At 50.7% G+C, this 14,566-nt stretch overlaps 1 protein-coding gene across 1 annotated transcript in view; it reads left to right on the top strand.

The window, feature by feature from the left end:
- The window catches only part of Rap1gap2 (RAP1 GTPase activating protein 2), a 138,988-nt gene that overhangs the window by 34,120 nt on the left and 90,302 nt on the right, over positions 1-14,566 (top strand). Inside the window, exon 2 of the mRNA XM_059270669.1 lies at positions 6,602-6,686. Within this exon, the coding sequence (XP_059126652.1) occupies positions 6,602-6,686 (85 nt within the window). The remainder of the gene's footprint in view (positions 1-6,601; positions 6,687-14,566) is intronic.

Genomic DNA, 14,566 nt, shown 5'->3' with positions numbered 1-14,566 from the left:
TCCTGGGTCTCTGCACGTGGCCTGGCAAGTAGCTGCTGCTGCTGCTTCTCCTCTTCCTCCTCCTTCTCCTTCCTCCCTCCCCTTCTTCTTTTTGAGACAGGGTTTCTCTGTGTCGCCCTGACTGTCCTGGAACTTGACCAGGCTGGCCTCAAATTCACAGAGATCCTCCTGCCTCTGCCTCTTGAGTGCTGGGATTAAAGTCGTGCACCACCACGCCTGACTTCTGGTAGACTTCTTTGATCATGAACCCTCAGCCTCCACTACCTAGTCCATGCTGTCTGTGCCCTGCCCAGCCTGTCCAGTGACCACATGATTCTCGGCTCGCATGAAGTCTATTCCTGTAGAGGGAACAGGAGTCAAGAGTCAGCTCGAGAAAGAGGAGGGATTGTATGAGCGAGGATTGTTGAGACCATGATTGGAAAAAGCACAGGGACAAATAGCCAAACGAGTGGAAACACATGAACTAATAGCTGAGGAGCCCCCAACTGGATCAGGCCCTCTGGATAAGTGAGACAGTTGATTAGCTTGAGCTGTTTGGGAGGCCCCCAGGCAGTGGGACTGGGACTTGTCCTTGGTGCATGAGCTGGCTGTTTGGAACCTGGAGCCTATGCAGGGACACTTTGCTTAGCCTGGGTGAAGGGAGGAGGGGACTGGACCTGCCTGGACTGAATCTACCAGGCTGAGCTGAATTCCCAGGGGAGTCCTTGCCCTGGAGGAGATGGGAATGGGGGGTGGGCTGGGGGGAAGGCGGGGGGAGGGAGGACAGGGGAATCCATGCCTGATATGTAAAATTAAATTAAATTATAAAATAAAAAAATTAAAAAATAAAAATAAAATAATAATAATAATAATAATAATAATAATAATAATAATAATAATAAAGAGTCAGCTCACCCATTCTATCTGCTCTGCAGAGGAGTGAGCAGAGACATCAAGAGGTGGAGGGTGCTGTTCACCGGGACCAGAGCTCAGCTTGACTTCTAAGCCGTCTCTCCCTCCCCTGTCTGTTTCTCAGGCTGGGTTCTCTTGGAGCATTTGATTTGTGTTCCCGTTTTTAGGCCATCGTTTCTGGTCTAGTTGGCTCTGTAGGGTGGGACGTGTGACAAGTTGTAGCTCGAACATCTCTGCGAATGCGTGACTGAGCTGCAGGTGCTTGAGAGTGCTGACTGTGGGAAAGGGAGGGTCCTGCACCGCGTGTGTTCACCACCCCTGCCGCAAAGCAAGGGCACACTCATCGCTTGGGGCCTAGTGGACCCAAAGGCAGCTGGAGAGGAAACTAAGCAGCAGGAACCTCGGGCTCCCCTTTGCTTGTTCCTTTTTCACAAACTGAGATGTAATTCATATACCCTGAAGTTCACCCTTGGGAAGTATATGGAGTTCTCTAGGCTTCACTACACTCACAGGGTTGTGCAATCACGCCGGCAGTCTAGTTCTAGGACATTTTAACCACTCATTAGCTGTGCTCCCTTTGCCCTCCTCCTTCAATATCTTGGCAACTGCTAATCTGCATTCTGGCTTTGGGTTTGCCAGTTCTGGGACCTCTCACGGAAAGGGAGTCGTCTAGTGCAGTGGTTCTCTACCATTCTAATGTTGTGACCCTTTAATACAGTTCCTCATGTTGTGGTGACCCCCAACCGTAAAATGATTTTTGTTGCTATTTTATAGCTGTGATTTTGTTACTGTTAGGAATCATAATGTAAATATCTGTGTTTTCTGATGTTCTTAGGTACCCTGGCTGTTCGACCCCAAAGGGGTCACGACCCATAGGCTGAGAAACACTGATCTAGCGTGTCTCTCTTTGACTGGCTGTTTTCACTTAGCGTTATGCTTTCAGGGTTCATCTGTATATCCATGCCTCCTTCCTGTTTATGGTGGAACAATATTCCATTTTATAGACCGCTTGCATTTGGCCCATCACTCATTGGCTGGGGCACTTGGGTCATTTCTGCCTTTTGCTCCTGTGACTCTTGTTTTACATCCCTTTTTGTTTTGTTTTCTTGAGAAGCTAGTCAAAGCATACAGCTGTCTGGATTCCTCTAGTTTGGCTAATTTGGAAAGCAGTATAAGTGCCTGTGGGGTGGCTGGGGAGCTGGGGTGGTGGAAGATGAAGGTTTGTGAGAACCCTGTCAGAGGGAGGCCTTGCACCTGGCCCCAGGGCCATGTGTTACTAGGTGGGTATTTTCTTGCTTTTGATTATTAACCAGTGGGTGGTTATGATCCTGAGAGCAAATCTCCAGGGGCCAGGACTGTTGCTTTATTGAGATGACAGAAATGTTTTTCAAGACATTTAAACAGCCTGGCTCCTTGCTTCTCTTTTTCCACTTGGAGGCTAGATCACCACATTGTTTTATTTATTGATTGATATCTTAGGTTTGTTTTTTTTTGAGACAAGGTTTCTCTGTGTAGCTTTGGAGCCTGTCCTGGGACTCACTTTGTAGACCAGGCTGGCCTCGAACTCACAGAGATTTGCCTGGCTCTGCCTCCCGAGTGCTGAGATTAAAGGTGTGCACCACCACTTCCCGGCAGGTTTTTTTTTTTTTTTTAAATTAAGTGCGCTCCAGTGCACACACCTCTTTGTGTGCGCGTGTACATTGGTGTGCACGTGTGCATTGGTGTGCCCACATGCCACAGCGTGCAGGTGGAAGTCAGAGGACAACTTGTGGGAGTCAGTTCTTTCCTTCTACCATATGGGGGCTTGGAGGTTGAACCTAGGTCATGAGGCTTCTGTGGCTTTGCCCACTGAGCCATCTTGCTGGTCCCAGATCACCATTTTATGAATCATATTGTTACTGCCCTAGTCCAAATTTGTACAGAACTTCGTTTTCTTATTCCACAGCATTCCCTTTAATTCCTCAGAACATCACTACTCCTGCGTTTGCACTTGAAGGCACCGAGGCAGAGAGGTGAGGTCCTGTGGCAGAGTAGCAGGAAGGACCAAACTTGAACCCAGGACTCCCTTGATTCTAACTGTAGGACACTGCATAGTGGTGTGCAAAAGACCGAGTGCTGTTGCAGGAGGCCCAGGTCGCAGCCTTTTGAGGGTAGAGACACGGACCCTGGATGCGGAGGTGCCATCGTAGGGACCTCCTAAGGGCTCTGCCCAGCTCTACCTAGACGCTCTGTTCTGATCTGCCTAGACTGCATTTTGCTAAAGCCAGGTGGGGCCTCTTCTGGCCACCCCGCACCCTCCCCTCTGCCTTGGGATCCCCTGTGCTTCTAGGAGCCAGTCTCAAAGTGGAGAGCTTTAACCCATTAGGCTCTGCAGCAGAGATGCTGAGTGGTCAGTGCCTCCAGAACCCCCGGGTGACCCCCAGTGAACCCCCGGGAGACCTGCCCGTCCAGTGCCTGCAGGCCTCTCTATTTCAGCTGAGAGGAGAATCTTCCTCCTCGCCCCCCTGCCTTCTCTCCAGCTTCCTCTTCCCTTCTCCTCTCCACCACCTGTCCCTGTCACAAGCGCTTTCCTTTATGTATTTCCTGGATAAATATGGGGCCCTGTGTCCTTACAGCATGTTTGTGTTTGTCTGGGTCAGTGGGAGGGGCAATTTCCCCTCTCAGAATCACGGCACTGTGGATCACAGGAAACCTGTTACTTCTGCTAATGATTTACCCTCTGCTTATAACAAATGAGAGTGGTCAAGGTTATCCCTGGATAGAATCAAGCCAGTTTCACCTCCTCATGTGTGATGTGTTTGCTGAGGGAGAGAGAAAGAGCAGGAACTGTACTGCACGTGAAGCTCTCACCTTATCTTATCTTTGTGCCAGCTGGTGGCTGGGTCTGGCCTGGGGGTGGCAATAGCTCGCATGTAAATGTCATTGTCATGAGGGCTGGGGCAGGACAAGGTCGGGCTCAGCTGATCAGAGTAGGGGGTGGGGTCGTGGTAGAAGCTGGGAGTTCACCTTCTTCATTCTGATCTTTCTATCACAAGGGCAAGGGTGGAGGTGAGAGTCTGGGCTGTGTTATTACTTTCCCAGGGCTGCTGGTACCAAGTGCTAGATCTGGCTAGAGGCAACAGACATGTCTTTTCTCAGTTCTGGAAGTTAGGACTCCAATAAGATGTCCGTAGAAACATACTCACTTGGTGACCATGGGAAGAGTCCTCTCTGACTCTTCCAGTTCCTGGTGCTTGGTGCAATCTGTAGCATTCCTCCCCCGCAGCCACATCACCTTACAGTCTAAGTCCATCATGCCCTGGTGGAGACGTGGGTCTGTAACTTTACAGTTGCCTTCTCTTCTTACATGGCCACTGGGGGGCGTGTTAAAGGCCCATCTCGATCACATCTGCAGAGACTCTGTTTTCAAATAAGGCTCCACTCATAGGTGTTGCAGATTGAGATGTCAACATACCCTTTTTTTTGAGAGGACACAGTTATTTTTTTTATTTTTTATTTTTTTAAGATTTATTTATCGTGTATACAGTGCTCTGTCTGCATGTACGCCTGAAGGCCAGAAGAGGGCGCCAGATCTCATCACAGATGGTTGTGAGCCACCATGTGGGTGCTGGGAATTGAACTCAGGACCTCTGGAAGAGCAGTCAGTGCTTTTAACCTCTGAGCCATCTCTCTAGCCGGAGGGGGACACAGTTTAACCGACAATAGACATTTAGCTCTTAAATTGGAGGAAGGGATGGAGCCAAGAATGTGCCAAGAGGGATGGCGAGTGTGCCTCTATTATGGGTGTACTTGAAGCCGTCTGTCTACCAAGGCATGGCTGGAAGGGCTCGGTTGAGCATCCTGTGTTCTCTCATGGGGGATTTGCCTCTTCTCCATTCCCTGCCAGCCTCCCAGCGCCCAAGGGAGTTGCCCTTATCTTTATCTTGGGGTACCCGAGTGTGGTATCTCCCACCCTAGACCAGCCTTCCTTCTTCCCCTTTCTGGCTCTCAGGGGACAGGAGAGGAGCAGTGGCTGATTGAAAGAGGGGTGAGTGGCAGAGGGGGAGGGGCAGGGCAGAGGCTGGGCTGGGCCAGCTTCGTCAGGAGGCAGGTGAGGGCAGGGCCGAGTTACACAGGGAAAATGAGGCTGGTAGCTTGTGTTGAGAGGCAGACAAAGCTCCTGCATTTGTGGGGTGTGTGTGTGTGTGTGTGTGTGTGTGTGTGCGCGTGTGTGTGCGCGTGCGCGTGCGCGCGCGCCCCCGCACATGGCTGAATATTGTCCTTTCTGGTTCTTGGGCCAATAACAGTCTGGACTAGGAGGGTGGAGACTGCTTCCACTTAAATCCTCTTACGGAGATGCAGGAAGACGTAAGGACACAGGCAGATGGAGGGGAGAAAGGGAGCTGGCCGGGGTTGAGGTTAGTGGAGTCATGTGGATCCTGAGCCAAGCCAGATGTTCACCAGCCTCCCTGTCTGGCTGCTTAGAGGACAGAGCGGGTGGCTGGCTGCAAACAAAGCAAAGGTCTCTGTGATAGACAGCATGGACCTGTCCCTAGCCAGGTTTCTCAAGAAGTGCTATTAGACTGTCTTGGCCTCTGATCTTGGCGAGCCGGTGTGAGACTGTATTTGGGCTCAAGGGCTGGGATTTCTCTCTGGAAAGTTGGGGAGTATGGCTCTAGGGGATGTGGGTTCCCTTTGTGAAGCAATCTGGATTGGGGCTGTCCCTACTACTGGCAGGCCATGAGCTGAGAAGAGGTACAGAGTGTTCTCTCCAATGGGGAATGGTGGGTCTTGGTCATTTAACACAGACATGGGCAATGGGCTGCCTGTTGGGTGCTTCAGGGTGGGGCTCCTGTGACGCTAGGAGCTTTAACAGCTCAGTTTGGATCTTTGTGGGCTCTCAGGATTATTGTCTTGACTTCCCATTCCTCCCCTCCAGGGCATATCAGAGTCCCTGGCCCACTGGGGGAATCCCCCATCTCTGCCCAGATGGCCCTGTTGCATAACTCGCTGTGGAGATTTCTCCCAACCTAAGCAGTCTGCCTGGTGATGGGACAGCAAACAAGCTCTCCCTGGTCACCAGCAAGGGCCAGATGGGAAGTGGGGAGTATGTGAGAGGAGCGTTTCCATGGTGACACAACTCTGTTTAGCTGCCTCAAACCTGGTCCTACCCCACATGGACTAAAATAAGTTTTACCTGCAGCTTCCACAGCAGGCAGCCCTGTCCTCCCAAGGTTGGGTCTGTGGCCAGGGTGTATGTGTATGTGTGCACGCGTGTGCATGGGTGCAGGCGTGTGTGTGTGTGTGTGTGTGTGTGTGTGTGTGTGTAGTGCATGTCCGAATGGACAGAAGCGCCCATGGGAAAGTGAATTCCACATGATGACCCCTTTCCCCATCTCCCTCTGAGCCTAGGCCTGTGTCTTTTAGAACTGGTCCTTCTGAGACTTTGGGTACATCTGAACCATGTGAGAAGCTAGGTAAAGCAGATTCTTGGGGGTCCATCCTTGGAGGTTCTGGCAGGCCCCTGAGGACTCACATGTCCTGATGGACTAGGGCCTGCCCTTGCCACAGTCCTGCTTTGGATGTTAGTCCATTCCAGTGAAGAAATGCAGTCAACTTCAGTTTTCTGCATCATCCGCTATGTCTTCAGGCTCAGCTACCCCTAGATCACAGAGGGGAGGTTCAAGACAGCCCTTGTTCACAGCTTCTGTGTTCTTTGGTCTCTTTGCAGGAAGCAGGAGCTGGCCAACAGCTCGGATGTGACCCTCCCAGACCGGCCACTGTCCCCTCCTCTCACCGCACCCCCAACCATGAAGGTAAGAGGCTCAGAGCCAGGAAGTGTGTGTGTGGGGGATGCCTGGGAGTATCGTGTGGCCTCGAGGCTGTTTTAGCTTCATGTCCAGCTGCTTCTGTTCCCGTGCGACCACGGAGGGCCCAACGCTTCAGAAGACCGTGTCTTGTTAAGTCAGGTGGAGTGGGAGAACAGTATGGCTGACGTGGCGTCTGTGTCAAGGGGCAGTGAAGTAACAGACTGGGCCGCAGTGGGGTTGGCAGGCTGCTGGAGTGAGAAGCCATGTGGAATGGTGGGATTGAGGACAGGGAGTCCACATGGGATGAAGTAGAGGGGACAGAAGGTGGCTGGGTATTAAAGACACTGCCATCTGAGACAGGCGGGGGCTAGGAGGGCCCTCTAGGACTTGGAGAGCATTTGAATACCAGTCTGCCTGTTTTTGATAGGCCCCTCTAAGATGGCTTTGTTACCCCAGTCTCTGTGGGAAAGCTGCCTGTTTTGGAGAGAACTCTTTCTTTGGTTCCAAGCCTAGGACCTCCCCTTCCCAGAAAGGAGAATTTGCCCCCCTTCCATGCCCTTCTGCTTTCGGTCTCCACCTCCAACTTCCATGGGATGACAACTTCAGGTTGGCTCAGCTGCACCTCACCCCCAACGCCCACCTTCACACTTTGTTGGGTAAAGACTAGATCTGAGGAAGTCTCCCGCTTCCCATGTCATCTGAAGGGCCCTCAGGGCCTGTTGGTATGTCGGTCCTGTGGCTCTGCTCTGAGATGATTCACAAGCAGTAATTGGCATCTCTTCCCTGCTGCCCTGGGTGGCTCCCCTTTTCCCTGACACCCCAAAGACAGCAGATAAACTCCATCCCATGACATGTATCTACCTCACACTGGGCAGCATGGCATTTGTGAGAATATTGACAATGACAGCAGAGCCCTAGTTGGGGCAGGCATTCAGAGGCAGGTGGGATGTGGGACAGGGCACAAGATGGATGATGGTACAACTCTTTTCTTGGTGAGAATGCCTGGGCATCCAAAGTCAGCCTAGTCTGGGATAGTATATGACCCAACTGCTGGGGTTGGTTGGCTGGCACAGAGGAGGATGTGGCCAATCTGAGTTTCAGCCCTTCGGTGTGCAGAGTTGGCCGTGGGAAGATTGTCTCTGCTCATGGACAGCAAGAGTTTGCAGGGATAATGAGGAAGCCTAGGAGTCAGAGGGTTCTCTTGGCACGCTCCACTTGCATGACTGTTTAATTCATTCAACACCCAGTGTTTATTTGAGAATTGCATTAGTCAGGACTCTTGGTTGCAAGTGACAGAAACACTATTCACTTATGCTTAGGAACTTTCCCAGGCATGGCCTCGTCTGGGGAAGCCTGCCTCTTCCCCTTTCTCTTCTGTGATGTGGTTCATTCTTCGTTAAGCTCTGCTTCAGTGGTGGCAGGATTGTGACGGCATCTCCTTTGAGATAAGCAGCTCTCATGGAAAAAGAATAGCTTTTTGCCAGTAGTTCTGACAGAGTCCCAGGGAGGAAGCCCACTGGCTAGACAGATGGAATGCTGTGATTGGACAGGCTTGAGTCTTATGACCTACACCAGGGAAATGGAGAGAAGGACTGGGGCGGCTCCTGGAAGGAAAACTGAAGAGGGGAGATGGACACAGAGTGGGCAGGGCCCCTTGCAGGGGCTGCTGAACCCATAGGCCCGGGGCTGGGTGGGTGCTTAGTGACCCAGGGATGAAAAAGATACTGAGATCTCTCTTTTTCTTGGAGTTCATAGTCCACCCAGGGAGCCAGAAGTTGAGAAAGGAAAGGCAAGAAAGAGGGATGGACACTTAGGGGAGGTCAATGTTCCCAGGGGAAGCCCCATATCCCTCAGGGAGGATAAAGGGGCAGGCCTTGAGGAGATTTTGGAGAGCAACAGACAAGGCTTCTTGGATGACATGCTATTTCAGCTGGCCCTGAGAGTTGAGGGAGACTACATCAAGGTAGAGTCATAGTGGTGTTTGAGACCCTTGCTATTCAAAGTGAGGTAAAGGGACCAGTCACACTCACAGTATTGGTGAGCCTCTCAGGAATGCTGAGTCTCGGGCCCTGCTTCAGATTGCCCAGTGGCACCTGCACCTGACCAGGGGCACAGAGCAGCTCAGGGATCCCAGGGAGGAGGTGGAAGAAGAGAGAGGAACTGGAAAAGACCTTAAGTGCTGGAATATCCTGGGTTAGGGGTGAAGAGTCTAGACCTGAAGGCTGACTCTAGGTCAAGCAGAAGTTTTGCTAAAGATTTAAAATTTTTTTTCCTAATTAAGGGCACTGGAAGGTGTTGTTTTGTTTTTGTTTTCCTTTAGACAAGGTCTTGCTGTGTAACTCAGACTGTTGACCCTTCTGGCTTTGGCCTCCCGAGTGCAGAGATTAGCGGTGTCCACCACCCCTGGCTGTGATGGGGCCTGCAAGCATTCACCCTGACTGCTGTGAGGACCAGAACAGTGTGGAGCAGCAGATATACTGGAGGCTGCTGTTGGAGGACAGGGGAAGAGGGTGGGATTTTGCCCAGGGTACCAGCAGGGTTATTTGGAAGTAGGTAGAGCTCAGAGTTCTCAGGTGATAGGTTGATGAGACAAGGTGATTCGAAGCGAGAGGCAAGAATGGTCCCGAGGTCTGGAGCGATGGAACTTGGTGCAAGCGTTTTCTGAGGTGGGATAGTTTAGCTGGGAGGAAAAGGGTCAGGTTGTTCATGCTGTGTTCACAGGCTGGACAGCTGTCTCAGGAGGGTGTGGAGTGGGAAGAGGAGATGCTCTTGGGATGGTATGGTGGAAGAAGCTGCCCACAGACACAGAGGAAAGAGCACTCTGCAGTGAGGGATGGACAGCTGAGCCAGTTGCTGGGGTGAGGCCAAGTGTGATGTGGACTGCACAGAGGAACACTGTGCAGAGTGGCCTGGTGTTTGCTGGGCTATGACTAAGGCCAGTTCTGGAGAGGTGGGGTGACAGCAGATGGCAGTGCTGAGGAGTGAGTGGAGATGCGGAGCGTCAGGGAGTGGAGACGGACCGTGAGACGGGGAGACTCTAGTGTGTGGACCTATTGAAAGCAGAGAGCCAAATGGTAGAAGGAGGCTAAGGTGGGGGAGGGAGGAGAAGAAGGCGAGAGAGAGAGAGAGAGAGAGAGAGAGAGAGAGAGAGAGAGAGAGAGAGAGAGAGAGGTAGAGAGAGAGAAAGAGAAAGAGAGAGAGAGCTATCAAAGAGTCTGTTGTGCTTTGGCTATTGGAGTTGTGAGTTGTCGGGGCCTCAGGCAGGCCCAGAGCAGACCCTGAACCATCCTCGGTGAACTCTGTGACTCACCATCAGAAGGCATCCCCTACTTCAGACACCATCTTTTGAAAAACTCTTTGAATTCAGCTCAGGAAGTTCCCAGCCTGTGACTTTTGTGTCCAGACTCCAAAGGCAGGGTCAGCTAGGAAAGGAAGGAGCTGGGCTTGCCTAAAGATTCTGGGCGGGGATCTTGTATGTAGCTGGTCTTGGGGTCTGTTGTCTCTGGTCTCTTTGCATCTGTCATGGTTTATTCTGCGGCTGTGGTTTGACTCTCTGGCTAGGAAATTTCCCCATTGTATGAAGTTAACTGCTTTCCAGGGATTTAAAACCACAGTGCTCACAGCACACTGATTTGTTCAGCACAGATGGAGGGTTCCAAGGCTGTTCCCATCCATCGCTGCTGCTGCTGCTCTTTGCTGGTTTGTCCGTCCTGCCGGGGACTGAGCTCCTGGATGACCCTTTCTTGGTCTTTGGGGCCCTTGGCTCCTGACTTAGGGTGGTGAGTTGTTGTGGACAGCCTGAGACCTCCAGCTTGAAGGAATGTACTCTGGGCCTTGGTCTGAATCTTTACCATTTTTTTTTTTTAGATTTATTTACTTTTATTAAACATGTATGGGTGTTTTGCCTTCATGTATATCTCTGAGCTATGTGTATACAATGCCCGTGGAGAGCAGAAGAGGGTGTCTGATCTCCTTGGAACTGGAGTTGCAGATGGTTGTGAGCGGCCATGTGGGTGCTGGGGGTTGAACCCGGGTCCTCTGGAAGAGCAGTCTTAACCACTGAGCCATCTCTCCAGTCTCTGTCTTATATCTAGGAGATCTTTTCTTGCCTTCCTGGTTTTGTGTCTGTTTCAAGGGTGGAATCAGACAGACACATTTTTGTTTTGAACTTGTTATTCTTTGACAGTTCCACATGCACACACACACACACACACATACACGATATTTGATTACGCACACTCCCCCATTACCTTCTCTTATCCTCACCCCTGCATGCCCCTTGAGCCTTTTTTTTTTCTTTACAGCAAGTCCCTTCTTTCATGTGTTTTTTTTGAGACAAGGTCTCTCACTGGCTGAGAGCTTGCCAAGTAAGCCAGTTTTGCCGGCCATCGAGCCCCGGGATATTTTATCTATCCAATAGCCCAGTAACTTGTCTCTGGCTCTCCAGAGTTAAGGTTAAAAGTGCCCACGGCCACACCTGGCTTTAACTTTATTTAGGTTTTTTTTTTTTTTTTTTTTTTTTTGTGTGTGTGTGTGTGTGTGTATGTGTGTATGTGTGTGTGTACACATGTGCCACATCTCAAGTGTGGGGGCCAGAGAACAACTTGTAGGAGTTGATTCTCTCATTCTACTATCTGGGCCCCAGGAATTGAATTCAGGTCGTTAGGTTTGGCAGCAAGCACCTTTTCCTGCTGAGCCATAGCTGTTGGCCCCACGCCTGGCTTTTTTTAATGGGTTCTGGGGATTGAACTCAAGTCCTGATGCTACATGGCAACTCCTTTCCTGACTGAACCATCTCCCCAGTCCCTTGAATCAGTCTTCTGCCACCCAAGCAGGTGCCTGGAAAGAGAAGCATTCACCATGTTCCCTTGGTCGTGTGACTCAAATGCAGAATACTCCTTTGGTTGATTAGCTTGGGTCAGCGATTGGTGATCCATTTCCTTTATAGATAGGTGGAGTTTCAGACTGGTCCCTCTCTCCCACTGTGCAGCTTGTTTCCCTCAGGGATTTCTTACCCCCAATATGAAGCTGAGAAAAAGCTGAGCAGATGGGCTGAAACAGGAGCCCAGTTCCCAGCCAGAGCCCAAGCCGAGGACGGGCAGGGTAGGCTAGGAGTGTGTGGGGGGGACTGCCTGCCTGGCTGTGCAGTGGATTGCTGCCAGGGCTTTATTCTTCCAGTTTGATTTTCACATCCGCAAGTACCGGTAGGCATTAACAGACCCCACAGTGTGCCTGGCTTTGTACGGGTCCCCATGGACCACCCAGAAGCCTTGGTCCTTGACCCTCAAAGAGCCTCCACCGGGGACCTTAACTTAGCAGAGGAAGCCATATGGCTCAGCATGTGACAAGCTCACAGATTAAAAGTGGCTTCTCACTGGGGAGGAGAGGAGAGGAGGAGCTAGAGATGAAGGAGATGAAGGCCCTGGGAAGCTAGGTTGGGCTGCCCCCTGGGGAAGGAATTAGGGCTGACCCTCAGGTTCTCTTGAAGAATGCCCTAGACATTGTGAATGTCCTAGAAGCATCTCCTAGACATTGATTTCTCCAGGGCTTGAGCTGACTATGACCTGAACTGCCAGAGTTGTTTTTGGAGTCCCAAATAGGTTGGTCAGGTAGCCGGTGACCCTTCTTTAGCTTTCCAAGTCCTCCTCATGCAAGTCTGAGACATTCCAGGTCAGATGTTCTCCTTTGTAGATGAAGGTGATGGAAGTGGGGCTCCCCTGAGAGAGGTGCAGACAGTTTGTTCCTATATTGTTCCTTCAGGGTCTTATCTCCAAGGCCACTAATCCCTTCTCTCATTCTCCCTCAGTGGTAGGGGAGGCAGCTGTACAAGCTTTGTAAGTGTGAAGGGAGTGGACATCGGAGGACCCTCCAGCATCCCTTTGGGCTGAGGCTCCAGCTCACCTTTTTCTGCGCTCACTCTCTCCCTCCTCAACTTGTCACACTGATCCGTGGCCAGTCCATCTCTCTTCTTTGTCCCTGGTGCCAGCCCCCAGTCCTTATTATTATTATTGTTGTTGTTGTTATTATTACAGAGCAATACGCTGTCATATGAAGACATCATAATTGGTTTGCTTTTGTTCCGACCGAGGGACAACTGAATTGTTTTTGGTTGGGCTATACTAACAGCCAGAAACTTTGACTGCTATAGTATAGTTTTGTTTGGACTTGTATTTTTTTTCCTCTTAGATTATTCAGGGAATAGAATCACTACATCCAAGAGCCGGTGAACATTTTGTTGTTTCTCTTTGAGTCCTGAGTCTCATTCTGTAGGCTAGTCTGGTCTTAAACTCATAACTGTCTGCCTCCCTTAGTCTCCTGAGGGCTGAGGTTACAGGAATGTGCCATCATACCTGGCCTGACTCTTTACCTTTATTTTATTATTATTTCTTTCTTTGGGTGCTTGTGCATGCTAGGTGAGTGATCTACCTCTGAGCTACATCCCCAGCCCTGAATCTTTAACGTCATACAAAACCGACAGACTGCCAGTGGTTGCACCATGGTGCACGTCGCCAGCAGTGCCATTAGGTCCTGGCTGCTCTGTATTTTTGCCAATATTGACCACTGTCAATCTTGAGTGTTTTAGCCGCCTCAGTGGGTGTGTATTGGCAGCTCACTGTGGTTTAATTTGTATATTTTTCTGATGACTGATGATGTTGAGTCCAATGGAGATCCATGTCTACTTACTTTGTGTGTGGTTTGATGTCAGGGCTCAGTTCACTGATCCTCATACAGGCATCCCAGTGTTCCAGCATCATCTGTCGAGAGGACTTCTTTCCCCTGTTGAATTGCTTGGATGTCTTGGTCAAAACATCTGTTGGCCATAGATGTGCACCCGTGTATTGTGGAGCGTCTCTGCCGGCCATGGCACTTCTTTATCTGAAGAGTTGAGAGCACGTGACGCCACCTTCTTCCCTGTGCATATATCAGTCATTGATCATGGGTCTCTTTCCTGAGAGCTTCCACGTGGCTTCAGAATCCTGTCCAGCCAGGCTCTGTGGAAAGCCCCCATAATCATTTGGAGCTGTCATTGGAGAGGAATCACTTTAGGCACCTCTGCCAGAAATAGTCACAGGAGACTGTGCTGTTTGTTGAAGGTCCTGAAGCTGCTTAGTAGCAAGCCTGTGGTGTGCTCCAGAGCCCGTGTCCTAACTACTACCCCACACTACCCTAACCGTTAGCCACACTATCGCTGTTAGGGAGTCTTTTGAGCAAGCGCATAGGCTCCCTGACTCTGTCTCTTTCCCTCTGTCAGGGGGCAGCAGACACAGCAGGGACAGTGGGTGTGTATTGGCAGCTTATTGAGTAGCAATGATGTAATCCATGACACAGCAGGTGCTGTGATGATGGTGATTGACGACAGTGACAGCTTATGTGATGTTCTTATCTCTGAGAAACAGACCATCACTGCTTCTCTTTATGGAACCCAGAGCCACTAGCTTGTGGGAGCTTTGCCTATTTCCGTTATCTTTGGACCCTTGACCTTGTGATGGGTGGCCCTAGAGAGGAGCCCTGCTTTTTAGAAGTCATTAATGGAGACTGTCTTGGGGTTTCTATAGCTGTGATAAAACACCACGACCAAAAGCAACTTGGGAATGGAAGGATTTAGTTCAGCTTACAGGTCCACATCACAGTCTACCGCCAAGGGAAGTCAGGGCAGAAACTCAAACAGGACAGGAACCTGGAGGCAGGAGCTGATGCAGAGGCCATGGAGGGATGCTGCTTATCAGCTTGTTCCTCATGGCTTGCTCAGCCTGCTTTCTTATAGCACCCAGGACCACTAGCCTAGGGGTGGCGCTACCCACAATGGGCTGTGCCCTTCCACATCAATTATCAACAAGCGATTTGGTGGGAGCATTTTCACAATTGAGGTTCTCTTTAAGAATGAC

Source organism: Peromyscus eremicus, chromosome 8a (assembly GCF_949786415.1).
Source record: "Peromyscus eremicus chromosome 8a, PerEre_H2_v1, whole genome shotgun sequence".
In the NCBI taxonomy this organism is placed as follows: domain Eukaryota; kingdom Metazoa; phylum Chordata; class Mammalia; order Rodentia; family Cricetidae; genus Peromyscus; species Peromyscus eremicus.
This window is presented reverse-complemented; position numbering and strand designations above follow the sequence as displayed.